This window comes from Prinia subflava, chromosome Z, assembly GCF_021018805.1.
Source record: "Prinia subflava isolate CZ2003 ecotype Zambia chromosome Z, Cam_Psub_1.2, whole genome shotgun sequence".
Lineage (NCBI taxonomy): Eukaryota > Metazoa > Chordata > Aves > Passeriformes > Cisticolidae > Prinia > Prinia subflava.
The window spans coordinates 57,746,166-57,773,585 of NC_086283.1; the positions used below are offsets into that span (position 1 = coordinate 57,746,166).

The 27,420-nt window shown below is 49.2% G+C and overlaps 3 protein-coding genes across 3 annotated transcripts; all 3 read left to right on the top strand.

Moving 5' to 3' along the window:
• The first annotated feature begins 2,210 nt into the window (after positions 1–2,210).
• LOC134564604 (serine/threonine-protein kinase PAK 3-like) lies at positions 2,211–5,273 on the top strand. The gene is made up of 3 exons (XM_063423526.1): positions 2,211–2,492; positions 3,054–3,180; positions 5,158–5,273. The coding sequence occupies exons 1-3, from the start codon at positions 2,406–2,408 to the stop codon at positions 5,223–5,225; spliced, it is 282 nt and encodes a 93-aa protein (XP_063279596.1). The 5' UTR covers positions 2,211–2,405; the 3' UTR covers positions 5,226–5,273.
• Positions 5,254–14,393, top strand: LOC134564528 (serine/threonine-protein kinase PAK 3-like). The gene is made up of 9 exons (XM_063423423.1): positions 5,254–5,297; positions 6,009–6,057; positions 7,339–7,448; positions 8,286–8,403; positions 9,220–9,319; positions 9,747–9,943; positions 10,274–10,408; positions 11,565–11,758; positions 12,227–14,393. The coding sequence occupies exons 1-9, from the start codon at positions 5,254–5,256 to the stop codon at positions 12,321–12,323; spliced, it is 1,044 nt and encodes a 347-aa protein (XP_063279493.1). The 3' UTR covers positions 12,324–14,393.
• A 7,296-nt stretch (positions 14,394–21,689) lies between these two features.
• LOC134564529 (ciliary rootlet coiled-coil protein 2-like) lies at positions 21,690–27,260 on the top strand. Its single transcript, XM_063423424.1, has 7 exons — positions 21,690–22,128; positions 22,925–23,028; positions 23,970–24,108; positions 24,265–24,458; positions 25,825–25,952; positions 26,149–26,318; positions 27,120–27,260. The coding sequence occupies exons 1-7, from the start codon at positions 21,877–21,879 to the stop codon at positions 27,258–27,260; spliced, it is 1,128 nt and encodes a 375-aa protein (XP_063279494.1). The 5' UTR covers positions 21,690–21,876.
• Positions 27,261–27,420: the final 160 nt, after the last annotated feature.

A 27,420-nucleotide genomic window follows, 5' to 3' on the forward strand; every position in this document is an offset into this window, starting at 1 on the left:
AGGAACTCACTGTGTTCTGTTGCCCTGCTAAGTGACTTGGAAGTTCTTGATGAACTCAGGGCTGTGAGCAGAGGCTGGGCTTTTGCTCATTGGCCGAGACTTTGTGGGCACAGCCACCCATGTGGTGGATACGTCCCATGTGGGATACGTCAGGCAACAGCAATTTGAGCTTTGGCTGCTGAGATCAAACTCAGCTGGGCTTTCTGTCCTGGGCAAGGTCATGAGGAAAGGCTACCCAATCACCTGGTGGCGCCTGCTTTGCTATTTTGAGTGGCAGAAATAGTCTTGCTGTATCTGAGTTTCCATGTAAGCCATTTTCCATCATCAGGTATAGGGATCTGAAGGTACATCTTACTGGAAAAAGTGCCCCTGGGCGTCAGGAACAATTTCTCTTCATCTTCACAACTTGTAGGTCAGTGAAGGAGAGCCTGCAAAGCAGCCTGCAGGCGGCTCAGCGGCGCATCTCGGAGCTGGAGACGGCCAGGAGCTGTCTGGAAGGCCAAGTTCGCACAGCCACGCAGGCCAAGGAGGTGATACTTGGTGAGAGCCTCGTGCGCTTTGTTTCTGGTGATTGCCCTGCCTAGAGCAATTGCTTTGTAGCCAGCTCTGTCTGCAGCGCTTCTGAGGAGTGAAGGAGCTGGGCGCAGGTCCCTCCTTGCCTGAAACTGAAAGGGCTTAAGGTCAGTAGAGTGCTCTGCTTGGGGAGTCTCTGACTTGCCCTTTGCCATCTTTGCAGAGGATGTGAGGGGCCTTGGTCGTGAGCTGCAAGCTGTAAGATCTCTCAGCAAGCAGCAATGTGAAGAAATGGCCCAACAGCTCCGCAGGATGGAAGAGCAGTACATCAAGGCTCTCAGACTCTGGCAATCTGCTCAGGAAGAAGAAAAAAGGAAGCTCCAGGAAAACTTGGTAAGAAACAATACGCACCTGAAGTTTTCAGGCTAGCTGGGTGGGCAGGCTTAGCAGAAGAGCAGCCTGAGGATGGGACATGGCTGCAAGCATGTGCTGTAGGCTACATGTTGCTGGGCCAGGCAGCAGAGGGCTTCAAGGAATCATACCTGAAGGCCTGTGAAGACGTAGAGGATGGTGCTGGGACAGTAAATGCAGCTACAGCTTCAGGATGGGCAAAAGTCAAGTTCCCCAGGAGGCTGGGTGGTCACCACCCAAGGCATGGCAGCAAAGGAGCAGGATCTTCCCCACAGCCTCGTGCCATGCAGCCAACTGCTGCTGACCTCGCTGCCAACTGCGGTCCCAGCAGCGGGGTTCCCTGCTTTCTGTCCTTCCACAGTGGACGCACATCTTCCCTTTGGGCTTGAAACATATGCCACAGGTCCCTGTTGCTGGCCTGTCTTGTGACTAGGGCGTTGGGGTGCTGGCCCCCTCCTTGTCCTGCAGTCCACCTGCAGCTTTTCCTTGATCAAAAGGCAGAGGAACTTTGAGAAGAGAGGCTCAGAAAATAGGCCGAAATGCTGAGGAGAGAGGGGCCAGGAAACAGGCAGCCATCAGAACAGGGAAGGAAGGTGGCATCTCCTTTCCTTTCACTTGCTGACCCTCCTGCTAAGTTTCTGGTTAAGACAGGAGTGCTGGAGGGCACAAAGACAGTACTGTGAACTCTTCAGGTCGGGGGTTGTGGAAGGGATGAGGCTTCCATTTTTTTCTTTGGAGAGCATAGCTGGGACTTCATCTGGATATGTCTCTTCCCCTCGGCAGGAGAGACAGCTGGAACAACAGCGTTTGGAGGCGCAGCAGCAGCTGGAGGAACAGGCAAACCTCGTGGCAGAGGTACAGGGGGAGCAGGAGAAAAGGCTGCTTGACATGAAGCAGGAAGCTGTCATCATAGAAGCAGAATAAGCAATCATACGAAACAGAGCCAGTCAAAAGGCAAAGAGTGTGAAAAGAGAGTTTGTGTGTTGTATTGGACTCCTGTGAGCTCCTTAATGGCTCTGCTTCTCTGCACAATGTCTGTCTGGGTGGGATTGTGTCTTAGCTAGGCCTTGGTAAACTCAAGAATGAGAACAGAATACTCTTGGAGAGCACGAGCACATCAATGTTGCTTGCCACACAAGTGGTGTGTGGGAAGTTTAACGCGGTCTTCTCTTCCTTTCTGTGCAGCTCCAGCATCAGAAGGCTGCTGTCTTAACCAGAATGCACCAGATGGAGAGCAAGCTAATCCAAAGCCAGCAGCAAGTCAAGCAGCTGAGGCTGGAGCTGAGTAAGGAGCGGGAGAATGGGCAGGTGAGCCTGACCAGCCAGGTAGCAGAGGGAAGGGCAGGAATGGCGCCATGGACTATAGATCTCAGGCGAGGGAAGGCAAGGACTACTGCAGGCACTGGATGCACAGAGGCAGGTGCTAGTAAGATTTTTCCTGACACAATATCAAGGACAAGCTACAGCAAGCTCAGAGGGAGATGAAGGCAATGGAGAAGAGACACAAAGAAGAAATGGAAAGGATGCGCAGGATCCAGCTGCAGTACAGGCTGTGTGAACAAAAGCAGGTGAGTGGAAGAGCAGTAGGCACTGCACTCATGCAACAAGGGGTCTCTCCTCTTCTCACCTTTCCCCTGCACAGCAGCAGGTAGATGGAGGCAATACTCTGTGTTCTCCACGGCAGCTGGTCACAAGGACTCTTACTGGGCCACTGAATCTCAGCGGCTGCCGTGGGCAGCAGGGCTAATGCTTTGGCCAGTGGGCCGGCAATGCTGTGAATGTATTTCTGCTGTCCACAAAGTGCTGGCTTTGTATTTTGAGAGGTCTGTTCAGGTGAACGTGGTGACCCACACAGATTCCGAACAAGTTGTCCCTGTCCATGGTGAATGCAGTGCTGAGAAGAGGGTGAAATTTCAAGTTGCTTTTTCCCTTTCACAGTCTCTACTATGGCTGGCTGTGCCAAGCTGTAGTCTCTGACTGCTTGTTTGGGTTGGATTTGAGGTGGAAGAGTTGACAGCTCAGCTTGCAGCCTTACACCAGTGTTGTTCCAAAGGGCTTCCCTTTGAAATGGGCTGTCTGGGGAATCTCTGCCAGCCACCTTTCTGACACAAATTAATTTCTTGTCCCAGATGGACACAGGCTCTGCAGCAGCGTCCTCCAAAGAAGGAGTCTCCCCTCTGCAGCCTGAAAACTCGAGCATGGACAGTTCATGCTGGTCAAGCCAGGAGAGAGAGAAGCAATGCCTGAAGATGCTGAGTACGTCCTGTGGATTTCCTGTGCAATGGAGCAGTGTGTTGTGTGTGTGCCTCAGCATCAGCTGTACCACATCTTCCTCCTCACCCCAGTGTCACATCGACATTCTGGACTCCCTACAGAAGCCATTGTTGTGCTTGGATGCAGCCGGGGAGCTCGTGGGGCATTCCTTTTGCCTCTGAGGGCAGCTGGGAGTGGGTGGGCTTTGCCTGAGCTTCCCTGTGCGGGAAAGGCAAAAGCAGGGATTGTTTCCCAAACCACAGAAGGCTGTGACCTAGCAAATGACCCAGTGAACACAGTGTGTGTGCTAGTGTGGCCAAAGTGATCAGCACAGTTGGCTTCCTGGATTCCCTTTAGACTCCTGACTTGTCACTGGTCCTTGGAGACCAAATCCTTCTGAGAAGTTGATTGGCTGTGGGGCTGGTTTCATACTGGGGTTGTTTTTAGGACTGGTATTACTTCTACGATTCCTTCTTGGTTGTGATGAGAATTCTACAGTTTGGTTAACCCAACCTCCTTGAAAAGAACATCAGGTACATCTTGAAAAGTCACATCAATGTGGCACGGTCAGACAAAACTGCCCTGCAGGCAATTCTCAGGAGGAAGCCTGCAGCCCCTCTGCAGCACATTCCTCCAGTACGGGGCACTTTGTCACGGTTAATGCCCAGCCAGTGAATACTCTTGGAATACTAAGCATCGGCCTCAATACTCTAGGAAAGCACACCAAGGCCTTGGCGACTCTGCAGTAAAACTCAGCTGGTTCTTTTAACTGGCAAGGGCTGGCAGTGCAGGGCTGTCAGAGAATAACCGGTGAGGTAAAGAGAGCCTGCTTTACTCAGTGTCTGCCATCAACTCTTGGGACAGAGGGTGGATTGATCTACTCCTCCGTGGGTCTGAACTCTGAGACAACCATCTTCTGTCTCGAGTGGTGTCAACAAGCTTGTGATGGAGCTCGGTCTGGCTGTGGCTTCTTCACAGTGGTTGTCAGTGGCCATTCATGGGCTTTGCCAAGCTTTTAGTCATACCTGCCCTGCCGCTGACGGCTGATGTGTCTGCAGAGGCTGGAGCCTTCCTTAGCTGGGAGGTTTCAGCTGCCGCCACGGTGCTGCAGCTTTGCCTGGACTCGTGAAAGGATCAGCACCTCCTTTGGGCAGCTGTGTGTGTCACGGCAGCGCCTGAGGAGCGGCGCTGTCCTTGTGACCCGTCTCGGCCGTGCCCGTTTGGGAAGATGGGGCACGTGGGCCGTGTTCAGGAGGCCGAGCCCAGTGCTGGTGCCTGCTGCCCCCCAGGCTGAAGACAAGGAGTTGTAGTTCTTCACTAAATGGGAATGGGCAAAGTCATCTTTGGAACTTAGGCTGCTCATAAAGGAAGAGAGTCCTAATTCTTACAGCCATTGTTCTTGGTGATGGCATGAGCTGCTGTTCTCTAAAACTGGCAAGGCATTCTTTAGGCAAACTGCTGGGAGGTAGAGAAGTGCCCTCCTCTCCTGGAATTCACTTTGCAATATTCTTTCTGCTCTGCAAAAAGCAGCTGTTGATAAAAATTCACCCCAGATCCCAGGGGGCATTTAAACTCTGAAAGTATGAAACCTTTTGTGGAATCTCACAAGAGAGTGTTTCTCCCCAAGAAAAGGAAGGGTCATGATTTTTCAGCCCTCCTTCCCTTTGTAGATTGCAATCACTTGCCTTGGTGCCTGTTCCTTTCTGATCTCTGTGTGCTCTGAAGGTTTCTCCCTGGGCTTAGTTTGCTCTCAAGGTAAACCTGCAAAGGAGTATGGAGAATCAGACTGTGTGCAGGCCGTGTGTGTTTCAGAGCTGCCTGGCTTGCTGGGGCTGCTGCTGTTGTTGTTCTTGTTGATGTCACTGTAAGGCAACCGACCATGAATTGCTCAGAGCCTCACAGAGTGGAGCTGAGTTTCAGAGCTCCTAGAAGTCAGTCTCTCTCTTTTGAAGTTTGCTTCTTGCATTTTGTTTCTTTCAGGGAGCATTGTGAGCATGGCAGATCCAGCAGAGAAATACACTGGCTGGCAACATATTGGCAGTGGGTGAGTGCAGCCACACTTCCTTCTACACAACTATGGGCCAGGTATTTTGGTGGTGCAGTATCAAGTGGGAAGTCAGGCAAGCTGCAAGCATCTTCAGAGCCCGGCTTTAGATTGTCCCTGTCTCAGTACTGATCACATGGCATCATCAAAGATAACTGGATGGTGCCAAAGTCTTGCCTGCTTTAGGGAGCAGCACCTGGAAGCCCTCCTGTCCCTCAAGCGTGTGGCACCAGTTTGCTTGTTTTCCTAGGAAACTTGGTTTTGTATGAGTCAAAGTAAGATGGCCACACTAAGGAAGGAAGCAAAACCTGAGAGAGAGCTTCCCTCCTGATAGCTGTCAGATAACAGCTGTTTTCTTTCCAAAATCTTGCTGAAAACAATATTCAGGGGTCAGGACACTAAGAAGGGCTGTGTGGTGTTGCCTGAGTTTAACGGATAGAATCAAGAGAGAGGTGAGAAGGCCCAACAGGCCTACGTGTTTCATTGCCTGGAAAGGCACGCCACACGCACAGACACAGAAAGGAAAAGGCAAAGAAAACCCCCACATCCATATTCTAGTGTGTACTTTGGAGATTTGTAGCAGCCCTTTTTTTTCCTGTTGGACGCCTCTTTTCTCTTGCACACGCTGCACGGCAGAGGGCTGCTGGGCTGCTGTGCCATTGGCTGAAGAGTAGATGACCTCTGGTGTTTTAGAGATGCTTCAGGCAGCAGAGAGCTCCCTCCTGGGCTGCCTTTTGCTTCTCAGCACTGAACAGCTTCTCTGTTCTCACCGCTGTCTTTTTTGTAGGGCTTTTGGCACCGTTTCTAAGGCCTTGAATGCTGCCAGGGGACAACAGGTAAGTGCCAACAGCCCATGCAGATTTTGCATCTCATTTCCCCTGGGATGGGATCTGTGGCCAGAGCTTTGGGCCGCCTGTCTTTGCTACAAAGGCTGTCCCGCAGAAGCAGGCTGCAAAATGCATCTTGGACAGGCTTTGTCCTTCTTACCTAGCTGAATGGATGCAAGGACAGCAGTGGTGTTTTTCTGAGGACACACTGGCTTGGATTTACTGGCTAAATATGCATAGATTAGCTGATGGCAACAGCCCTCATTTTTGGACCAATTCCTCTTAAGCCCAGGTTCAGACACAGATAGGATTTCCCATTGTTTTCCATCACGTGGTGCAGTTTGAAAATATAATGCAAGACCTAAAGAAGGAAAGATCTCGTCTGGAGTGCAGTTTGGCATTTCAGTCCTAGGTAACCTGGTACACACCCCCACACATATACATACACACACACACAGACAAAGACATCAGTGTGAAGAAGTTGATGAAGAGCTTTGAATAATACAACCTTGTGTTGGTCCTGTGTCAGTGACATGCCATTACAGAGCTGCTGCTTGTACTGAACAGACACGATGGTGTGTCTTGGAGAGTCCCACTGTTCTTTGGGGCTAAAAGTTCAGAGTCCTGAATTCTCATTGGTGGCTCTCAGCAAATACTACTCCATTGTCCTGGAGTAGTTCCTGATCCACCTGCAGTGCTGCGCTCAAGAACTGCACTTGGAGGCACTGCACTACAAGGCATTCTGTAAGCCCTAAAGCCCATTTCAACCTGGTGTGTATCCATAATGTACCACAGAAAGGATTCTTCGTTTTTAAACCCACTACATAATTACAAGTCTAGAGCGTGGTGAAGAACGTTCTTCAGAGATGCAAAATCCAAACTGAAGAAGTTGGGATGTGCTAGAATTGCAACTTTGCTTTGAGTCGCCTTGGAGTTCTTTTCTGGACAGCATTTTCTCCCTAATGTCTGTCTGTATTTACTTTGGCGCACAGTCAAGAATGGCAGCAGTTTCTGAAGTGCTGGTCAAAGCCCCTAGAAATGCTAACGTGTTATCTGCGGTTTCAATTTCTTTTCACAGCAGCAACATTGCTTTTGGCTAGCAAAAGGTGTGTAAGCGATAAACAAAGTCTATTTGAGAAGTCTGTGGGTGCAGAGAGTGTTGTTAGCATTTTGTGGTTGATGGTTTGGATTCCCTTTTTACCCAGGTGACAAGGCATCCAGGCTCATGAGCGCACGGGAGAAAGAGGCTCATGTAATGTGTGCTCCTAACAGCTTTCAACATCATTGTAGGTGGCCATAAAAGAACTTAATCTCCAGCACCAGGGTGTCGAGGAAGTGTTAAAAGAAATCCTGGTCTTGAAAGAAAAAAGACACCCCAATATTGTCACCTACCTACAAAGGTAAATAGTTCTGGTGTTGTTCTGGGAATGTTCGTTTGCATACATGCAAGGCACAGATTGCAAAGCTCTTTCCTCACTGGCTGAAAAGCGATCTTTCTATTGCAGCAATCCACTCCTGTAAGAGACGTGGGAGGAGATTGCATTTTGTCCCCAGGAATGGTTCCTGGCATAAAGAGCTTGGAGACTGTTCTTAGAAATCTGGCTCTCTTACTAAGCCAGCAGCCTGTATGTTCACTGGCTGCATGTTCTTTTGCTGTTTTGGGGCATGAATTTTTCCAAGTGTCAGAGGAGAAGTGCTGGCAAAGCATCACAGCAATGATTTGCCTTGCCATGTTCCCACTCTTTTCCATTGCTATGCATGCCAAAAGACTAGACTAGGAGACACAGAATTTGCCAGGTTTGAAATTGGTTTTCCTGTTTTTGACTGTTCTTTATTCAAGAATTCCCAAAGGGTGTCCGCAGTGCTGCACACCCACTTGCCCAAGGCAAAAGCTCTGAACACTTGTGTCTCCTTGTTGCTGGAATTAAGGGTGCAATTTGTGTATGAAGATGATGAAGCAGCTGCTGGGATGTGTCTGCTTCCAGATTTATCTTTGCCTCCCAAAACAGCCTTTTTTGCCTGCTTGCCACCTGAACCATCTCCTTTTTTGTGGACGTGTCTTCCCCATTTAGACAGCACAGATTGCAAGCACTGGATAGCCTAGGTGGAGCGTGTCTTCATTTCATTCCATCTTCATTTAGCAGTGACCTGGAAGCAAAACTCAACTGTAGGCTTTTCTTCCGTACGGCAATTTAGCTTTGCACATTCAGCTCCACGCTGTTGTTTTCCTCTTCCAGCTACCTTGTCAATGGGGCTGTCCTGCTGGTGCTGGAGTACATGGACGGAGGCTCTTTAGCTGAGGTTGTCAGAAAGAAAAGGATGGATGTAGGACACATAGCAACAGTCTGTCGCGAGGTAAGGAATCCTGCTTGTGCTTGGGATGGCTTGGATGGGCTTGTCCTTTGAAAGCTTTGCTGAGTGATTCCATGTTCAGAGCTTTTTTTCTGTCTTGCTCTTATGCTTCAGAGAAGCAAGAGCATCTGGACGGAACTGTCTGCCAGTGTCCCTGCCCTTACTATAGTCTGTTCTTTACGCTTCTCTACCATTGTTGAACTCTCTGTCTCCTTTTCCTTTGTATTTTCTCTTCTGTGCTTTGCCTCTCCAAGCCTTTGCCCACAATCTTTCTGCACTGACTTCTTTGCCTGTAAATGCAAAGGTGTCCGAGTTTGAGACCAACGGCAAAGCCAAAGGGAGACTCATCTCTCACAGGTCTCAGCTTCAAGGGATGGCATGGCACCCCCATGGTGCTTGCTGCTGAAAACTGACTCATCAGCTACTTCCAAATCTGCTGTGGAGGCAGCCATCGGACGCTTGTCCTCCAGTCTCCCGCCTGACAGTGATCCCCTTGGTACCTAAGGCAGGGACTTTTCCTCTTTTGGAAAACCCTCCTTTGTCCTTGGGATGGGGAGAACATATCCACCGGAGCAGCAGTATTGTGACTGGCTTTGCAGGGGACAGACTCCTGCAACGACTGATGTTTGCCCCTCAGAAACAAAGATGCCTTCCCTTGGAAAGATCCTGCTCTCCTGGGGTTGCAGCAGCAAGCTCTTCCTCTTGCCAGCACTCAGTGTTCCTGTGGGATCCGTGAATCTTCATGAGCAGTTTCCTTTTGTGTGTGATGAATTCAGATCAGGCTAACTTTTGGCCTCCTGTTTCTTTTTTCTCTCTCAGTGCCTGCAAGGCCTGGCTTTCCTTCATGCCAACCAGGTGATCCACAGGGACATCAAAAGTGCCAACATCCTTCTGAGCCGGGATGGCGCCGTCAAGTTGGGTGAGTGTTCTTGGTCAGGCGCAGCACTCTGGGGAGGAGCTGGGCTGGGGCTGCTTTTGTTTGGCTGCCAGGTGCCAGCAGTGGAGCTGCTGAGAGTGCACGGAGCACTGCTGCGAGCTCAGGGTGCGGCTGGAAGGTGCTGAGTGGGGCTGAGAGGCACAAGGTGTCAAGAGTAACTTTGGTTTGTGTGTGCTCCTTCCAAAGGGAGAGAGTTACAGTGTAAACCTTCATGTGAATGAGGAAAAGCCAAGGTGGGAATCGTGGCAGGTTTGTTAAGGGGACAACTCTCAATTTTCTTGGCTGCAGTCCTGAGGAAAGAGAGCACAGCTGCTTTTCCAGCAAGATTGAGCACTGCATTGTGAGACTTGGAGTGAGAAACCCTTTTCCTTGGTTTCCTCTTTGAAGCAGTGTTTGTTTTTCTCCTCAGCTGATTTTGGCCTCTGTACTTGGCTCACCCCTGAGCACAGTAAACGGAAGTCCGTGGTCGGCACCCCTCGCTGGATGGCACCCGAGGTGGTGAGAGGAGAGCCATACGGCCCCAAAGTGGACATCTGGTCCCTTGGCATCGTGGGAATACACATGGCCAAAAGAGAGACTCCTTACATTCGTCTAAACAGTGCCAGGGTAAGGTGCAAGTACGCTCAGGTACCGGTGTCCTTCTGGTCTGTCTCCATTAGACAAAATCCCATGCCCACAGCTTCAACTGGTTCCACCAAGGCCCACTTTGAAAAAAGGTCCCTGGGGCTCTCATGAGCTGTCAAGGCAAGGCCTCTTGCAGGTTGCAATAACTGGGGCTGCACCAGAGCCTTTTGTCTTTTGGGAGAGCAGGCTCATCTCTAATGGTCTGCTAGGCAAAAAATTGCCACTGCAGACTGGAGCTTGAAATACGGCGTCTAGGTGAGCACTTAAGGATATGGAAGAAACAGGAAGGCTCTCATGTTTCCTTTCCTTCAGGCTATGTATCTGATAAGCACGCAGGGGGCACCAGATGTGCACACGCTCAGGCTGCCCGCTGCCTTGCGTGACTTTCTGGGCTGCTGCCTGCAGATGGATGTGGACAGGCGAGGCTCTGCCAAGGAACTTCTGCAGGTACGATGCAAAGCGGCTGCAGGCCCACCAGCTCTTCCCTCGCACAAACTCCAGGACATCAGATGGGCCCCCTGTAGTGATCTCTGCTCTGGGTGCTTTTCAAATGGAAACCAAGTGGGATCCAAGACTGACTGAGGTTAGATGGGACCAGTGAAGGTCATCTAGTCCAAACTGCCTGCCACTGGCAAGGACATGCTCAAGGAGATCAGGTTGCTCAGAGCCCCATCCAACCTGACCTTGAATGTTGCCAGGGGTGGAGCACCTGCCAGCTCTCTGGGCAGCCTGTGCCCCTGTTTCAGCACTCCCCTGGAAAACAGTTTCCACCTTCAGAGCCAATCTGAATCCACTCTCTTTGAGCTTAAAAGCAGTCCCCTTTGTCCTCTTGCAATTGGCCCTGCTAACAGATGTGTCCCTATCTTTCTTCTAAGCCCCTTCCAAGATTGAAAGGTCTCCTTGGGGCTTGCCCTTCTGCAGGCTAAACAAGCCCAAGTGTCTTAGGTAATCCTCAGAGGAGAGCTCGCAACTTGTGGTCATTTCTGAGGCCCCCTTTTGCTCTTGGCTGCTGTGTTCAGGTTTAGCTGCTAGCCAAGGCAGTGAACTATTGCAGTGCTGGGGGTGGAGGCCTGCAGTGGGGCTTGAAGAACTCAAGGAAAGCAGTCCCTGCCAAGCGGTTCTACACTGGTCTGTGGCAAGGCAAGGGCTGTGTGGAGCTGCCTGTGAGCCTCAGAGCGCACCCAGCTTGTCCCTCCTGGCCCACTCTTAGAGGTTCCTGCCAGCCAAACAGGGACAGCTGAGCAGGATTTGTGCCAGCCCCATGTGCTGCCTGGCCCGGTCAAGTAGATGAGAACCTCTGCGGCTTTGCTGCCAGGTTTTGTGGCAGACAGGGAGCTGGTGAGTGGGCCACTTCCTTGGCTGTCCCAGCTGTGAAGGAAGATGCCAGCCAGCACAGGAGGGGAAGGGCATGCCAAGGAAGACATTGCTCTGCCTGCAAGCCAGAGCTGAGTCCATCTGCGCTCTGCCGTTTGTGTCTGTCTGTGTTTCTGGGTGCTAGAGGAATCCAGCTTGACCCTGATAGAAGCTCAGTTTGGAAAAGGATGCTTTCCTTTCTCCTTTGGCTCTTTACTTTCAATTTCTTTTGTTTTTTCCCTTTGGACAGCATCCATTTCTCAAATTAGCGGAGCCTCTCTTCAGCCTCTTCTGGCAGCCTGATTGCTGTCATCCCTGCAGCAAAGTAGTGCAGGCAGCACAAGGACACCTCATGAGTTGGAGAAAAGAGCCTCTGAGGACAGGAAGAAATCTTGAGGAGAGAGGGGCCAGGAAACAGGCAGCCATCAGAGCGGGAAAGGAAAGGTGGCATCTCCTTTTCTCCCACTTGCTCATCCTCCTTCTAAATTTCTGCTTAGGACAGCATTGCTGGGGGTCACAAAGTCACTATTAATGTCACTACTGTGGTCTCACACAGACATTTTGGACTCCTTACAGAAGCCGTTGTTGTGCAGCCAGGGAGCTCCTGGGGCATTCCTTTTGCCTCTGAGGGCAGCTGGGAGTGGGTGAGCTTTGCCTGAGCTTCCCTGTGCAGGAAAGGCAAAAGCAGGGATGATTTCCCAAACCACAGAAGGCTGTGACCTAGCAAATGACCCGGTGAACACAGTGTGTGTGCTAGTGTGGCCAAAGTGATCAGCACAGTTGGCTTCCTGGATTCCCTTTCAAATTCTCCAGCCATTGGAGACAAAATCCTTCAGAGAAATTGGCTGTGGGGCTGCTTTCATACTGGTGTTGTTTTTATGATTGGTAGTACTTGTACTATTCCTTCTACAGATCACATGGGCCCCTGCCATGTAAGTCTCCACTCCAGGTGCTTTTCAAATTAAAACAAAGGAAAGCTGCAGTGAAGCAATTGAGGAAGAGGAGATGACCAGGAGCAGTTCGGGATTTCCTTCTCCAATGCCAGCTTGGAGATGGACTCAGAATAAAAATCCTAGAAACCCCCAAGCTCTGTTGGAGGGGTTTGGATTGCCCCCTTGGTCACCTTATCTGTTGCGGTGTGCGTTTCCCAGGATGCGCACGCCAGCATTGGGGTGCGTCACATTTCCCCCCGGGGAGACTCTTTCTCCCCGCTCAGGAACTCCAATGGTCTCAGCGGTTGCTTTTGGGGTGCAGAGATGAAGCAGAGGCGAGACGGGTCTTGGGGTAAACTGAGGAGATTTATTAAAGGTACAACTGAAGAATAAAAACTAAAAGCTGAACCCCAAGGACCGGGAGCACATGTCTTGCCGTGGATTTTATAGACAGGGCAATACAAAGCAAACAACCAATGAGAATGCACTCAGGGAGGAGTCCAAGGCAGAGATACAGAACTAAATCCAATGGGAATAGCAAAAGCAGTGTAACGATACAAAACAGCAAATGATATATTGAGCGAGGGAAGATTGGCAAGGAAAATTCTAACAACAGAGGCAGGGATACAGAGAATTGACACACAATGGCATGTATAATTTAAATCATAACACACAAATGAAATAGAAAGCTAGCCTGAAAACTCAAAGCAAAAACCCACACCACAACACATCATTGCAGCATGTTTTGCCTAACAAACTAGAACAAGCTAAACTGAGTCACTCCTTTTTCACCAAAATGCTGGGGCCTTGGTAAGACTTTTCAGATTAACTCCAGCACAAGCCTCTAATATCATTTCTATATGCCCTGACTGCCAGTATTGCTCCCTTCCTAATGTGAACACAGGGGTCATTCCAAGAGGTCTACAAAGCCTACAGATTTGGCAAACAGATGTGACACACATTCCTGAATCTGGCCGCTTGAAATTTGTGCATGCTTCTACTGATGCCTTTTCAGGTGCTCTGTTTGCCTCAGCTCCCACGGGAGAGACAGGGAGAGACACTTGATGTCATTTTGCTGCTGCCTTTGCCTCCTTAGGAATTCCACAACAGATTAAGACAGATAATGGCCCACATACATTTCCTGTAGAACTGCAAACTTCTTCTCCTTATGGGCTATCACTCACCAAAGGGGCATACCTCACTCACCCACAGGACAATCAATTATAGAACGGACCCGGCGCCCATGGCGTTCTCAAACGTCTTCTGGTACAACAAAAGGGGGGAGCTGGGGACACTCCTGCTGAAAGATTATGCAAAGACCTGTATGTTTTTAATGTCTTGAATTGTTCAGTGGCAGACTTAAATCCCCTCAAGTTATTGAACTTGCTACTGTTGTCAGAGCTTTTCAAAATTTTTCTGTTCTTTTTAATCTAGTAAGAGATTCAGTTTATGTTGCAAAATTGTGAGGCCTCAGCCCTGAAAAAAAGTGTAAAAAACCTGGAAACAGATGATAGATTTGAATTGCTGAATAAACGCCTAAGAAGCTAAAGACTCCATAAATAGATTAGAATTTTAGTTAAAACAAGCTTATATGTATTAAGCATTATATTATGTATTGTTATAATTATTCCTTATATTTTACTGTGTATTTAAACTAAAAGTAAAATTTGGATCTTGGCTAGATAACCTGTTTAGTGGCTAAGGTCTGACATCTTGGCTAAAAGACTTTCTTAGGATAGGAATGCATGTAATGATTGTAATAATAATTGTATTAGTTATGATACCTTGCTTGCTTCAATGTGTGCAGAGATTAATTAATAAAGCCATCAAGGGGGTGTTCTTGGTTGATACAGAAGGGGGAGATCTAGGAATACACAAGACAGAGAGTCAAACAGACTTGATTAGCATAGCTGGTTTGATAACCAAGGTGCCATGGCAGGAACCAACAGAACTGTGAAAATTACAGGAGATGGGATTACACCTGCTTACGGGAAGAGAGAAGATTTAATCAACTTCTGCAAGCAAAGGATTGTTGTAAAATGCGTGAGTTTTCTGTGTGTGATTTTAAATCTGATTATTGTAGTAAAAATTATTAACCTGTTTGAAATAGTATATAAGCTTTTGGGAAACCTGAGTAAAATCGAACTCTGATCACCAAATCAGTCTTCCTGTCTCTCAGTCATCCCCAATAATTAGCAGAGTAAAGTAACATTTCACTGAGCACAACTAGAGAAGTGAACTGAGAGAAGGGAACTGAGACACTTTTATGTATCAGGATTTTTATTCTGTAATACTCTGCATCACTTACATGTGTAAGAGAGAAGAACGGTACCGACCAGTAAAACTGGTCCTAGAGAAAAAGGTCCCTTTTAACTTTTTCTTTCAGATGAACTGCTTGTCCTCAGTTTTCCCAGGGAACATCCTACAGACTTTCTGCAGTGCATGATGCTGGCTTACAGTTTGCTTCCAGGGAATAAGGAAAACCACTCTGGCAATTCTTGACAGCAGGGACATATCTTTTTGTTTGGTGGGACCTATAGATATGTCGTCTCCAACCTTTTTGATTTGCTATCCCTTCCTTATGTTGCTAAAAAAAGCCCACAGAAGGGTTTACATTAGATCTTCCAGCAACTTTGGACAAAATAATATTATTTTGGATATGAGCAGTTATGAGAGCCCAGAGGACAGATTACATATTTCCTGCTGGTCTGGTGGGGCAAGAGCCTTCTGGTGTCTCAATCTATTTGTGTTAACCCCTTTCAACATGCTGACTGCCACCAGCAGCAAGCCCATTTGTGCTAAGGAACAGACAGAAAAGACTTGAAGGGGAACTGCCAATATTTTGTCAGCATGACCATCCATTTTGCCATCCTTTAAAGTCTTCAAAAGGCATATGCCAACTTTTCTCCTGTTGTGATTATTGCAATGCCAGAGACTATGACAGTGGCAACATCAGCTACCTGAAAGGCGGTTGTAGCCAGCTGGAGCTTGGCCTCTTCTCCGAGGCAGTGACAGGACAAGCGCACACAGCCTCAAGCTGCACCTGCAGACATTCAGGTTTGGATGGCAGGAAGAATTTCTTCCTCAGAAGGGTTGTCAAGCATTGCAATGGGCTTCCCAGGGCACTGGTGGAGTCACCATCCCTGGAAGTGTTCAAGAAACAACTGGATGTGGCTGTGGTTTAGTTGACAAGTTGGTGATCAGTCAAAGGTTGGACTCAACAATCTTGGAGATCTTTTCCAAACTTAATGATTCTCTGGTTTTCTAATTCTTTGATTCCAGAAGTAGGTTTCTCTGTGTCTGGACTATCAAAACCTAATCCACCGCACCAAGTGCAGTTATTTTCAGCTTGTACAATATCCCTGTGCATGTGGGGTGTGTGCTTAAAAAGAAAACATTCCTCTCTCACTCACTTTGAGCAAGGAATTTGTTTCCATTCCTTGTGCATTCCTACAGAGGCATGAAATCCAAAGTGCACCTGACCCTTTTTTGATTCCAACAATCCATTTTATATTCTGAACTTGCTAATTCATTTAGTCAGTACACTTTCCCTATCACATCCTTTTTGCTCTACTGCTATCAGTGCTGTTCTGTCAAGTGATGAATCTTTCTCTGCTGTCCAGGAAGTCAGAATGAATTCCAGAGACCCAAACAGGGTATTAGTTTGTCATGACTTCAGTAAGCCCTCTTAGCTGCCTGTGGCATTAGGTCTCTTCACCAGATCGAAGCTGTGGTGCTTCAGAATGCTTTCATGAAGGACTGAGGTGAAATGGTGAGAAATATTCTTTTTGCGATGCGCTGTGGCTGTGTCTTTCCACGTTTATGTTTGTATGTGTGCATGGGCAAAGGTGGCACAACAACCCTGGGAATTTTTTGGCATGTGGACATTCTGGTCCTGGACTATCAATTGCCTGCTCATTTTGTCCTGTCTGATTTGAGACTTGCACACAAAATGTCACTTTTTAATTTAAGTAGTAAGTTAGTGCAAGTATTTTCCTTTTGTTTCTTAAATTACCTTTTCAGTAGAATAAAAGTATTACAGACCAAGCAATACAGTCTGAGGAGCACAAAAATAATTTGCAAATGGAATCTCAGATGGGTTGAAGAAACCTGTTAGAAAAGTAGCTGCCTAACTGAATAAACAAAATTAAATCAGAAAAGATTTTGGCTTGCATGTTGGGTTGGGCCTTAATGACAGATTCTCCACACAGAGAGTTAAGTTGAACTCTGGTTGTTTTCATTTTGGCAGATATTGGCCTATTTCCGTTCTTTCCCAGCCACTTTTAAGCCACTGAATTCCTCCCGCACCTTGGCTTCCCACTCCAGCTGCTGGTGATGGGAGCAGTAGGGAGGGATAGCACAGCTGCATGAGCTGCAGGGCCACATGTGCCAGGAAAAGGCCAGACAGCAGTGCTGGGGAACTGCAGCCCTGCTCCGGGCTGCTGCATGTTTGTACACACATGGCAGACATAGGAGTGAGGTTTAGCTGGAACAATGAACCAAGAAGCAAATATTACTGTATGCCATCTCTCAAACCATTGATTGCTATCTCAGCTGGGTGCTCATACCAAGCTTTCCTTTTACCTTATCTCATAAAAAGCACCAAGCTTGCTTGGCACGTGGGATTTTGACATGGAAAATTTTACGTCTGTGGGAATAGAAATTCAGCATGCAAACCCCCTCATAGATCTGCTCTGCAGCAAGGAGCTGACACTGTTAATCCCACTGGAACACATGTGGTGTACTAAATTTTTACGGTTGATGTTGGTGTTTGGTGTGACAGCTAGCATTGATGAGTGAAAATAGAGCACTAGTGATGAAAAAAGTGGCTGGGGAAACCACGGTAACCTACTCCTCACACACAAAATCTGTCGTGACGGGACTGTCCGTGCGTGAGGCACAGCGCCGGGGCATGTAGAAGAATTTTTAGAAGAGCGAGGTCATGATTTATTGATAGGGGGTTTGAACAATCCCTGCTACCAGGGAACAGTATGAGAGTCTGTACTGTTCCTGTGCTGGTCTTGTAAACCTTGAATTAGTAAGAAAGTAGCAATTGTAATAATTTAGTGTGCCTTTGCACGGATGCTTCCTCACGGATGCTGAATACGTGTAACAACTTGCTAGGCCTTCTCATGGATGTAGAAAACAGAATGCTATTCATAAGGTAGAACAAAAGGTGAACTAGATGCCAAAAAACATGGACCAATGAACAATCATTTAATGTATATGTATATGTACTTTTAGCCAATCACCAACTGTTTAGCTGTGCTTGCTTTCCTCTCTGTAACCTGATAAAAGGAGTATACCAGGAATAAACAGCAGAGATCAAAGCTAATCATATTGATGCCTGTTTGAAAGGATGCTCTGCTCCTTTCTCGCAACAGGGGCACTGTTGCCATGAGGTTTTTTCCTGTATGTCAAGTGCTCATATTGAAAGAGCATGTGCAGCTTCTCTCACGCTTGTTAATGTAAACACTGGCTATGTTTAGCTAACTGTCTCCCATTGTTTACATATTACTAGATGGGAGGAGAAAGGTGATGGACAGTTTGACCAGTGGTGATTAGGAGGTGGGAAATGTCCTCCAATGGATGGACATTATAGAAGATGTATATAAGTTACTTTGTAAATAAACTGCAGGGGTTCCTGCCTCCTGCTCGGATCTGCTCACAACCCAGAAAATGTCTCCTGAGTCCCTCTCTTATCGTCAGGATCAGCTGCAGCAGGGGCACTGCACAGCTTCAGCGCGGGCTGACGAGGAAGGCAATCTTCCCATGGAGTGCAGGATTTCGGGGTTCTGATTGCCGCTCCTGCGCTGGGCTGCCAGCGCACAAAGCCTCCTCGAGCACCGGTGCCTCCTCCCCAGGCTTCCTGCAGTGCCTTTGCTGACTGGGTGCAGTCAGCCAGGCTGGAGGCAGGCTCAGCTGGTGTTACAAAGCAATCCTGTCCAAAAGAAAGAAAAAAGACAAAGGCCAAAGCAGAAAGGAAGTATTAGTTCCCAGGCTGAGTTCCTCACAGGTGGAGGCAGGATTCCTCTGGTTCCCAGAAGGATGCAGAAACAGGACACAGGGACACTATGTGCCCCTTCACCTGCATCTCCAGGACCTTGCTATTGCAGGCCAAAGTAGCACAAATTGTCTTCAGCCTTTTATCCAGGTGTCTTCGGCTTGTTGGGATTTTTCCTGTGACAACAGCCAGGGAATGCTGCTTGCTGTCAAAGGGCTTTGTTCCTTCCAGGAAGCTCCGAAGACTCACTTGGGTTCCTCCTTTCTAAAACATGGCCTGGTTAATTGCCAAAAAAATGAGCAGTGTAAGCCATTCCTCGGCACATGCCAATCCCTCCAAGACATTCTGATTCCAGTGGGGTTCAGGCCCAAGGGTTGTTCTCAAGAGCACAAAAGTTCTCGGTTTCAGCAGCAAGACAAGAGCAGGCAGCTTGGCAGGCCTCTGCCATCTCAAGCACTCACTTGCCTTCCAAATTCCTCTGCTTCCTCTAGCCATGGGCGTAAGTCCTGTTCTTGACCTGCTGTCTTCTCCTGTTCCCCGTGAGACTGGCACCTGTCTGCTCCTTCCCGTGGCACGTTGTGGGGAGGTATGGAATGAAATGACAGAGGAGAATTTCACAGAACCTGCACTTGGTATCGTTTGCCCCGTTTGGTGCTTGCAACTATCCGCAGCAGACATGGACTTTGCAGTTGTGTGAGCTATGTGCTCCAGAAAAGACAAGACTAAGTTAGCTCAGGAAAACCAGGATCAATTCACTCAGCTCCTGCAAGCCAGAAATGAGAGTGCAGCAAATGACTGAAAAATGCAGTGCTATGCAGCACGTCGTATCCACCATGGGCAGGATAGAGATTTCCAACCCACATGCATGGAGGAATCTGACTTTGCAGGTTTCCCCCAAGCCAAAGGCAGTGGGTTTTGGCAAAGGCACTGGGACCTTAGTGTTGGACAGAGAACATTTTCAAGAGAAGGGCTGACTTGGGAGCTGAGGGAAGCAGAGAGAATGGGCAAATGTGCCCATGGATGCATCCACACTGTGAAGGTCTCTCCAAGGGCAGTCCCTACCATGGACAGAACATGGGCACTGCTCCCTGCAGAGGACATGTCCCTGCCATATTGACCACACAAACGCTGTTCAGTGTCATACAAACACATATGGGTGGTTTGTTGCTCAGCTTTTTTTCCCCACTAAAGTATCCTTCTTCCTTCAGCACGCCTTACAGTGTGCTAGTTGGTGTTAGCCATGCAGTGAATGGATAGGAATGACAGGCATTCCAATTTAGGGAACTTTCCAGGATATTATTAAAGCACAGTTTCCCTTTGAGAATTTAAGCAAGTGTTCTTGAATTTAGTCAGAAGCAGTGGTGGCCAAAGGGCACGTTTTCTTGGGTTTCCTCACATCCCGGTTCTTTTTCAGTGTTCAGCTTGGTATACAGGGGGTATGGGCTCGGTGTCTGTTTTGTGTTACTTTTGATCCTCTGTCACCGCGAGCCTAGCTAGATAAGGACACTCAGGAGACAGAGGTCTGGGTTCAAACAGAGCAGCAGGCAGGAGAGCCCACCCTTAGTTTATTCTTCCTATTACATACCTCTCACAAGGTGACCATGGATTGGAGGGTGGTTATTCCACCTCTCACCCACATTGGTCAAGGAGGCTGTCATTCAGCCTCCCCTTCTCTTGGAGAAGGAATCCATAACAAGGGCAGTATTTACAAAACACGATCTTGTGTTTACATTTACGAGTGTGAGAAGCTGCACACTTCCACTTTAATATGTACGCTCAGCAAATTAGGAAATCTCAGGGCAACAATCCTCTGAGCTATGGGTGACGGACTGCAAGGGGGTTTTGTGCTCCTTTGGGACAGAGGAGAACTTTCTGGGCTTTCTTTTGCATCAGAGGAGGTTGGGTTGCTATGCATAAGTTCACAGAGCAACCCATAGAAGCTGCTATTGTGATGTCAGTGGAGGGCTGCCACATCACAGTGCTGTCAAGACGAGGTTGCCCTGGTGCATGCAAGGCATCAGCGCCCAGAGCAGCTCTTGGCGTGCTCGTTGCAGGAGGATTGCCTTGACGGAGCTGTTCTCAGGCAACAGTTTGTGCCCTGACAAGGGAGTCTGTTTCTTTTGCCTGCTGTTGCACAAGTCTGTGGACTTGTGTAGGCATTGTTTTTTTTTTTCCCCTGCGGTTGTAGGGTGTACGGACACGTGCCGGTGTCCTTTTTTATTTTCGTTGTTTTTTGAACAGTCTGGGGACTTGGGAAGGTGTCTTTTGTTTTCACCTCTTTCTTGGACAGTCCGTGGATTACAACGGGTGTCCTTTTGTGTCCCTTTTTCCTTGCGCAGTCTGGGGACTTGTGCAAGTGGGTTTTTTTTTCCGTTTTTGTTTTCTGACCCACGGACTGGAGCAGCCCTGCTGAAACGATGGAGCGAGTCCGTAGAGCAGTCAGCAGGGCTTTTTCATCAGTGTCATCCCGCAGATTTTTGAATGGTCTGAGACGTAAGTCGAAGTTTATCCCTTGGGGCAGCACATTGAGAGCAAAGTGCCATAAAGGTGCCATTGTGTTGGTAGAGCTTCTGCCAACAGCTTCGGCTAAAAAGAGGGTGTCTCTTGCCCAGCAGGCTGTGGACAACTTCCAAAATTCAGGCTAGGAGAGCTTTGCAGGTGTCCTTCTAAAAACTGTGCGGTTCTCTCCAGAACTGAGGGAAAGCAGCTTTTTTCTGTGCTCCATCCTTAAAGGATGCGCCTGTTGAACTGGACCCTCTCTGTGTGCTACAAGAGCCATTGGCTTTGGGCTGAAGGGCCGAGTGCCAAGCCGTCTTGTGTGTGCGCCTGAAACCCACAGCTGGGCTTGTGCTGTGTCTGAACAGAACTGCAAGCACTAAGAGGCATTTGGAGAAAGCTTTTGTGGGGAATTGTTCACAGCAACCACAAGGGACATGCTGCATGCATTTTACAAAAAGAAAATTAAAGCCCAGGAAAGAGAGGAGAAACAAGCCACTTTAGCTGTAGCGTGGACAATGAGCTACAATGTAGGCCCTGAGTGCTGAGGAACAATTTGCATTTTCCCGGCCAAATTTCTTAACAGAAACTTGGCCGGCAAGAGGTTGACACAGCCTAGGGTATTGGCCTGCAGTCTTGCTTGCTGTGCTAAAGAAGTGTTGCTCTGGGAGGGATGCTGTGAAAGGAAAATGCCCTCTGCTTGGGTGATCTTATTCTGTGGGCTTCCTCAGCACAGACAGTTTTGTAACATCACCTGGTTCATTTTCCCTTCCACCTGCAGGTCGCCTCAGAGGTGGAAGGAGTCAAGGCCGTGGTTCGGTGAGTGGGATGGGCACCCTTGACATTCCTGGTGTCTGAGGATTGTGGAGCAAGCTGTGGGCTTGGTCTGTTGTAGTTGAGTGCCAGCCTGGCAGGTTGAAAGGAAGCACGCGTCAATGTCTGCATGAGCACTACCAAAAGCATTCCATCAGTTTCCTGCTTTTCCGCTGAAGAGCTTTTAACTAATGAAAGTCAAGTTTTGCAGACAGGAGGCTGTACGTTGATTGTAGCCAGGCTGAAATATCTCCTTCGGAAGCATATGCAGTCCCATCCAAACATTAGTGTCATCAGCCCCCTTGAATTCAGTTTTAATGACTGAGGACCCCACTTGTATCCAAATCCATGACTTGTCCTTACCACAGCTGGGGATAGAGCTCAGGACAAAGAAGGTTCTAAACGCCAGGTTATTCTCTGTCCCTCACGCTGCTGTCTGTCTGCAGAGCACCACAGCACCAGCAGAAGAACCTCCTCTGGCTCGCTCTCTTCCTCCAGAGGCTAAAGAGGAGGCAAAGGACAACTTACCTGCACGTGCTGTCAGTCCAGGGCCGGAGCATCTGGAACCAGTAAGTGGCAGCTTTGGTTGGTACAGTGCCAAGCTTTGGTGCAGCGCAGAGCTGCAGGTCTGTGATCAGGCAGCACTTGCCCTTTGTGGCTGAAGATGCTGAGGGCTGGAGTGCTGCCATGACCTGGCTCTTCAGCCCGTCCACTGACAGGTGGGAAACGGGATCTGAACTTCCACACGCAGGCATCATTTTCCTGGCATTGTGACAGGCACTGTGAACTTCCCTTGGTGTCAGATAAGCGGCAGCAGGATGTCCTTTAGTGCTACTGGTGTGAAAGTGAGCCCCTTTGTGCACAGTGTCTGTGCAGGCTCCTGTTGTCAGCGCACAGAGTGGTCCCAAGGCGCAGTTCACAGCCTTGTGGGGTAGGGAGGAGGCACCGTTGCCTGCAGGGACCTGCCCCTCTCCCTGCCCTAGCTAGGCAGCCACAGTCACTGCTTCCAGGACAGCCTTAACCTTGACATGACCCAAGTTTGCTGAGAAGAATCCTGAGCAGCTGTGCATGGCAGAGACAAGGTCTGTCTCTGAAGGTCTGCAATGCAGTTCCTCTTGGCTGCTCTGTAAGGCCTGAAATCCTGAGGGGAAGCCAGTTGACCACAGGCAAGCAGGGAAATGTTCCTTGCTTCTCTTCAGACGCTTACAGAACAAGCCAAGGCTTAGTCGCTTACCCACATCAACACCCCCACACACCAGCTTTTGTCTTCACGTGAGCTGTGTCTCTGCTTCTCAAAGCTCTCAGGAGCCAACATCCCTACTCCCTACTGTTTGTTTGTGCTTTTTCCCTGCCCATTCCTTGCAGGCCCCAGCAGGAGAGATTCTTGCCAGTCAGGACTGCTGGGCCCAGGCAGGAGAGGCGGAGCAGCAGGAGAGCATGGATAGAGTGTGCGAAGCCCGGGATTTCAGGTGTGTGCTAAGCTTTCTCACTATCTCTGGGCAGGGGTGGGCATTGCTGGGCTTTAGGAGTCCCCGTGTCAAAGAACAAATTGGCTTCTCATCATTTGACTTGCTCAGCACAGTCGGGGTAGGGCAGCCCGTGGGCAGGTCCGGCTGCTGAGCCACCTAGAGCATTGCTGCCTCCTGGGACTGGCTCCTGGAACCTTGACAAAAAGCACTGAGAACTGGACCAGAGTAAAAGCAGGGGAGGTCCAGGCTGGGCTTGAGGGCAGCAAAGGCAATTGAACTGCAAAGGCAATCGTGCAGCAGAAGAAGCACCTCAGAGAGCTTGTGCAGATCCCAGCCCTGGAAATTTGGAAGCCCCAGCTGGATAGAGCCTTGAGCAGCCTGTCCAGATGCCATAGCTGACACCAAGTGCTTGGAGCTGAAGACTGGGCTAGAGGCTTCCTGGGGTCCCTGCCGGCCTAAACCATCTTGGGATCTCTTCATTATTGGATTGCAAATGTGTACCCATCTCCTCCTCAAGCTGTAGCTTGCAGGCTCTTTCCTTGTTCCCCTAGTGAAAGCAAGAGTAGTTGTGAGAGCACTCATCTGGACTTGCCAAGCGTGTCTTAGCCAAAGACAACTTTTACAAGTCCAGTATCAGTCCACTGTATCAGAGAGCAGCATAAGACCTAGCAGGCAGGAAGCTGTTAAGCTTTCTGGAAGTACCTGGCTTTTGGCTTCTGGAAGCTGGTTTTACTTTCTCATTGCTACAGACTCTTTCACCTGCACAAATGACAAAGAGACATGCTGGTCTAGGGAGGGCATTGCAGCATTCTCTTGAGGTGGAACTAGAGGGCTGTTGGAAGCCCCTGAGCCTGCCCTATGTGGGACATGGTATGAAGCTGTGGTTTTTGCAAGGAGACTGTGTTGCTATTAAAGGCTTATTTGTCTGTCCCTTGGCGTAGATGGGAGCAGTTGTCTGCCCTTGAGAGAAAGCACCACTCCTCGCTAGCCCGGGCCTTTGAAACGTCAGCAGAGACAGCGGAGGAATTGCAGCCTCACAGGGATCTGCTGAAGGAAGAGGTTCCTCTGGCGGTGCCAAAGGTACGCTCACCTTATTCCTAGGCAGCACTTGTGGGAGAGGGGACTGCCGCCCTAGCAAGACCACCCCAAATGCTGCTGCTGGCAGCAAGCTAAGACCGAGACTGTGTTGTTGTTGTTGTTGTTCCTCTTGGAAAATGGTGCCCCCCTTGCTTCCAGGTTTGCCGCCCACAGGGGCCATCCCCCAGGGTTCTGGAGAGGCTGCTCCAGGAGTCCTCTCGCCAAGGGGACACGCTGTCCCAGGTGTGCAGAGAGGAAACGGTGCTGGCACAAGAGAAGGCTGCCCTGGAAGCCCAGCTGCCAGGCACGGAGCGGAAGCTACGAGGCCTTTCCAAGCAGCTGGTAGAGACCAGGTAAAGGCAGGGAGGAGAATCTGGATGAGGCATTATTGAAGGTCTGTAATTACAAAGGTGGTAAGCGTTCTATCAGGATTGATTGCCTCCTGTGTGCTCTCCGGATGTTTCTCTGACAGAGACGTGGAGAGACATGAGAAAAATGAAATAATGAGAAAAATACCTGAATGTTATTTTTCTGACAGCTCAGGCTCTCAAAGCTCTTCTTGGGAGCCTGCTTGGGACCCTTTGCACATTCCTATGGCAAATGCAACTTGGCACTGAATTGAATACCAGGGAAACCATGCAGATGTTTGCTGAAATGGAAGTTTCTATCTGGTTTTGGTTTCTCCTTCAGTGCACGTGAACATCAATCTTTCCTTGCCAAGTAGTTTACATGGTATTTTCAGAATTCAATGCTCCTATATGTGATTGCTGTGAGTAGGGTGCTGACCCTTTGGTGAAGCTGGAGGGTCATGCTGAAAATCTTGAGAGTCTTCTGAGCTAACTCTGGTGAAGTATGGTGCAGGACCTAGAGCTGCTTACTAGCAGCAGCAGCAGGGAAAGGTCTTGTGAATCTTGACAGTGTCTGGGGATTCTTGCTGAGCACTGATGCTTGCGCCCTTGTCCACCCATCGCTGTAACCCGTCAAGGTGCCTTTGTCTGGTCCCACTTCCTTTTTAAAAAGTGCGCAGACATTTGTGCACTGCTGGCTTAGTTAGCCCTAAATCAAGGTAGCAAGTGCTCTTGTTCATGAACTTCCAGTAACTGAAATGGCAAGATATCTGTCCCTCCTCCCAAGCAGTTCTTGTTCAGATGAAAGCCTTGTTCTGGTTTCCTACTCATGCTGCCAGAAGCCGGAGTTTTCATGCATAGTTCAGTGCATTCCTTTAGTCCCTTTTACTTAGACAGCGTCTGGAAAACAAAGAACCTCTAGGTAGACAATGAATAGCTTTAAACTTTGACAAGTCACCAAGGAACTCACTGTGTTCTGTTGCCCTGCTAAGTGACTTGGAAGTTCTTGATGAACTCAGGGCTGTGAGCAGAGGCTGGGCTTTTGCTCATTGGCCGAGACTTTGTGGGCACAGCCACCCATGTGGTGGATACGTCCCATGTGGGATACGTCAGGCAACAGCAATTTGAGCTTTGGCTGCTGAGATCAAACTCAGCTGGGCTTTCTGTCCTGGGCAAGGTCATGAGGAAAGGCTACCCAATCACCTGGTGGCGCCTGCTTTGCTATTTTGAGTGGCAGAAATAGTCTTGCTGTATCTGAGTTTCCATGTAAGCCATTTTCCATCATCAGGTATAGGGATCTGAAGGTACATCTTACTGGAAAAAGTGCCCCTGGGCGTCAGGAACAATTTCTCTTCATCTTCACAACTTGTAGGTCAGTGAAGGAGAGCCTGCAAAGCAGCCTGCAGGCGGCTCAGCGGCGCATCTCGGAGCTGGAGATGGCCAGGAGCTGTCTGGAAGGCCAAGTTCGCACAGCCACGCAGGCCAAGGAGGTGATACTTGGTGAGAGCCTCGTGCGCTTTGTTTCTGGTGATTGCCCTGCCTAGAGCAATTGCTTTGTAGCCAGCTCTGTCTGCAGCGCTTCTGAGGAGTGAAGGAGCTGGGCGCAGGTCCCTCCTTGCCTGAAACTGAAAGGGCTTAAGGTCAGTAGAGTGCTCTGCTTGGGGAGTCTCTGACTTGCCCTTTGCCATCTTTGCAGAGGATGTGAGGGGCCTTGGTCGTGAGCTGCAAGCTGTAAGATCTCTCAGCAAGCAGCAATGTGAAGAAATGGCCCAACAGCTCCGCAGGATGGAAGAGCAGTACATCAAGGCTCTCAGACTCTGGCAATCTGCTCAGGAAGAAGAAAAAAGGAAGCTCCAGGAAAACTTGGTAAGAAACAATACGCACCTGAAGTTTTCAGGCTAGCTGGGTGGGCAGGCTTAGCAGAAGAGCAGCCTGAGGATGGGACATGGCTGCAAGCATGTGCTGTAGGCTACATGTTGCTGGGCCAGGCAGCAGAGGGCTTCAAGGAATCATACCTGAAGGCCTGTGAAGACGTAGAGGATGGTGCTGGGACAGTAAATGCAGCTACAGCTTCAGGATGGGCAAAAGTCAAGTTCCCCAGGAGGCTGGGTGGTCACCACCCAAGGCATGGCAGCAAAGGAGCAGGATCTTCCCCACAGCCTCGTGCCATGCAGCCAACTGCTGCTGACCTCGCTGCCAACTGCGGTCCCAGCAGCGGGGTTCCCTGCTTTCTGTCCTTCCACAGTGGACGCACATCTTCCCTTTGGGCTTGAAACATATGCCACAGGTCCCTGTTGCTGGCCTGTCTTGTGACTAGGGCGTTGGGGTGCTGGCCCCCTCCTTGTCCTGCAGTCCACCTGCAGCTTTTCCTTGATCAAAAGGCAGAGGAACTTTGAGAAGAGAGGCTCAGAAAATAGGCCGAAATGCTGAGGAGAGAGGGGCCAGGAAACAGGCAGCCATCAGAACAGGGAAGGAAGGTGGCATCTCCTTTCCTTTCACTTGCTGACCCTCCTGCTAAGTTTCTGGTTAAGACAGGAGTGCTGGAGGGCACAAAGACAGTACTGTGAACTCTTCAGGTCGGGGGTTGTGGAAGGGATGAGGCTTCCATTTTTTTCTTTGGAGAGCATAGCTGGGACTTCATCTGGATATGTCTCTTCCCCTCGGCAGGAGAGACAGCTGGAACAACAGCGTTTGGAGGCGCAGCAGCAGCTGGAGGAACAGGCAAACCTCGTGGCAGAGGTACAGGGGGAGCAGGAGAAAAGGCTGCTTGACATGAAGCAGGAAGCTGTCATCATAGAAGCAGAATAAGCAATCATACGAAACAGAGCCAGTCAAAAGGCAAAGAGTGTGAAAAGAGAGTTTGTGTGTTGTATTGGACTCCTGTGAGCTCCTTAATGGCTCTGCTTCTCTGCACAATGTCTGTCTGGGTGGGATTGTGTCTTAGCTAGGCCTTGGTAAACTCAAGAAT

Coding starts and splice junctions, on each gene's coding strand:
- LOC134564604 (XM_063423526.1), top strand. CDS start 2,406: ATGAAGGCAATGGAGAAGAGACACAAAGAAGAAATGGAAAGGATGCGC. Junction 2,493..3,053: donor GGCTGTGTGAACAAAAGCAG/GTGAGTGGAAGA, acceptor TTCTTGTCCCAG/ATGGACACAGGCTCTGCAGC. Junction 3,181..5,157: donor GCAATGCCTGAAGATGCTGA/GTACGTCCTGTG, acceptor TGTTTCTTTCAG/GGAGCATTGTGAGCATGGCA.
- LOC134564528 (XM_063423423.1), top strand. CDS start 5,254: ATGGGCCAGGTATTTTGGTGGTGCAGTATCAAGTGGGAAGTCAG. Junction 6,058..7,338: donor ATGCTGCCAGGGGACAACAG/GTAAGTGCCAAC, acceptor ACATCATTGTAG/GTGGCCATAAAAGAACTTAA. Junction 7,449..8,285: donor ATTGTCACCTACCTACAAAG/GTAAATAGTTCT, acceptor TTCCTCTTCCAG/CTACCTTGTCAATGGGGCTG.
- LOC134564529 (XM_063423424.1), top strand. CDS start 21,877: ATGACTGAGGACCCCACTTGTATCCAAATCCATGACTTGTCCTTACCA. Junction 25,953..26,148: donor GGCCAAGGAGGTGATACTTG/GTGAGAGCCTCG, acceptor CCATCTTTGCAG/AGGATGTGAGGGGCCTTGGT. Junction 26,319..27,119: donor GGAAGCTCCAGGAAAACTTG/GTAAGAAACAAT, acceptor TCCCCTCGGCAG/GAGAGACAGCTGGAACAACA.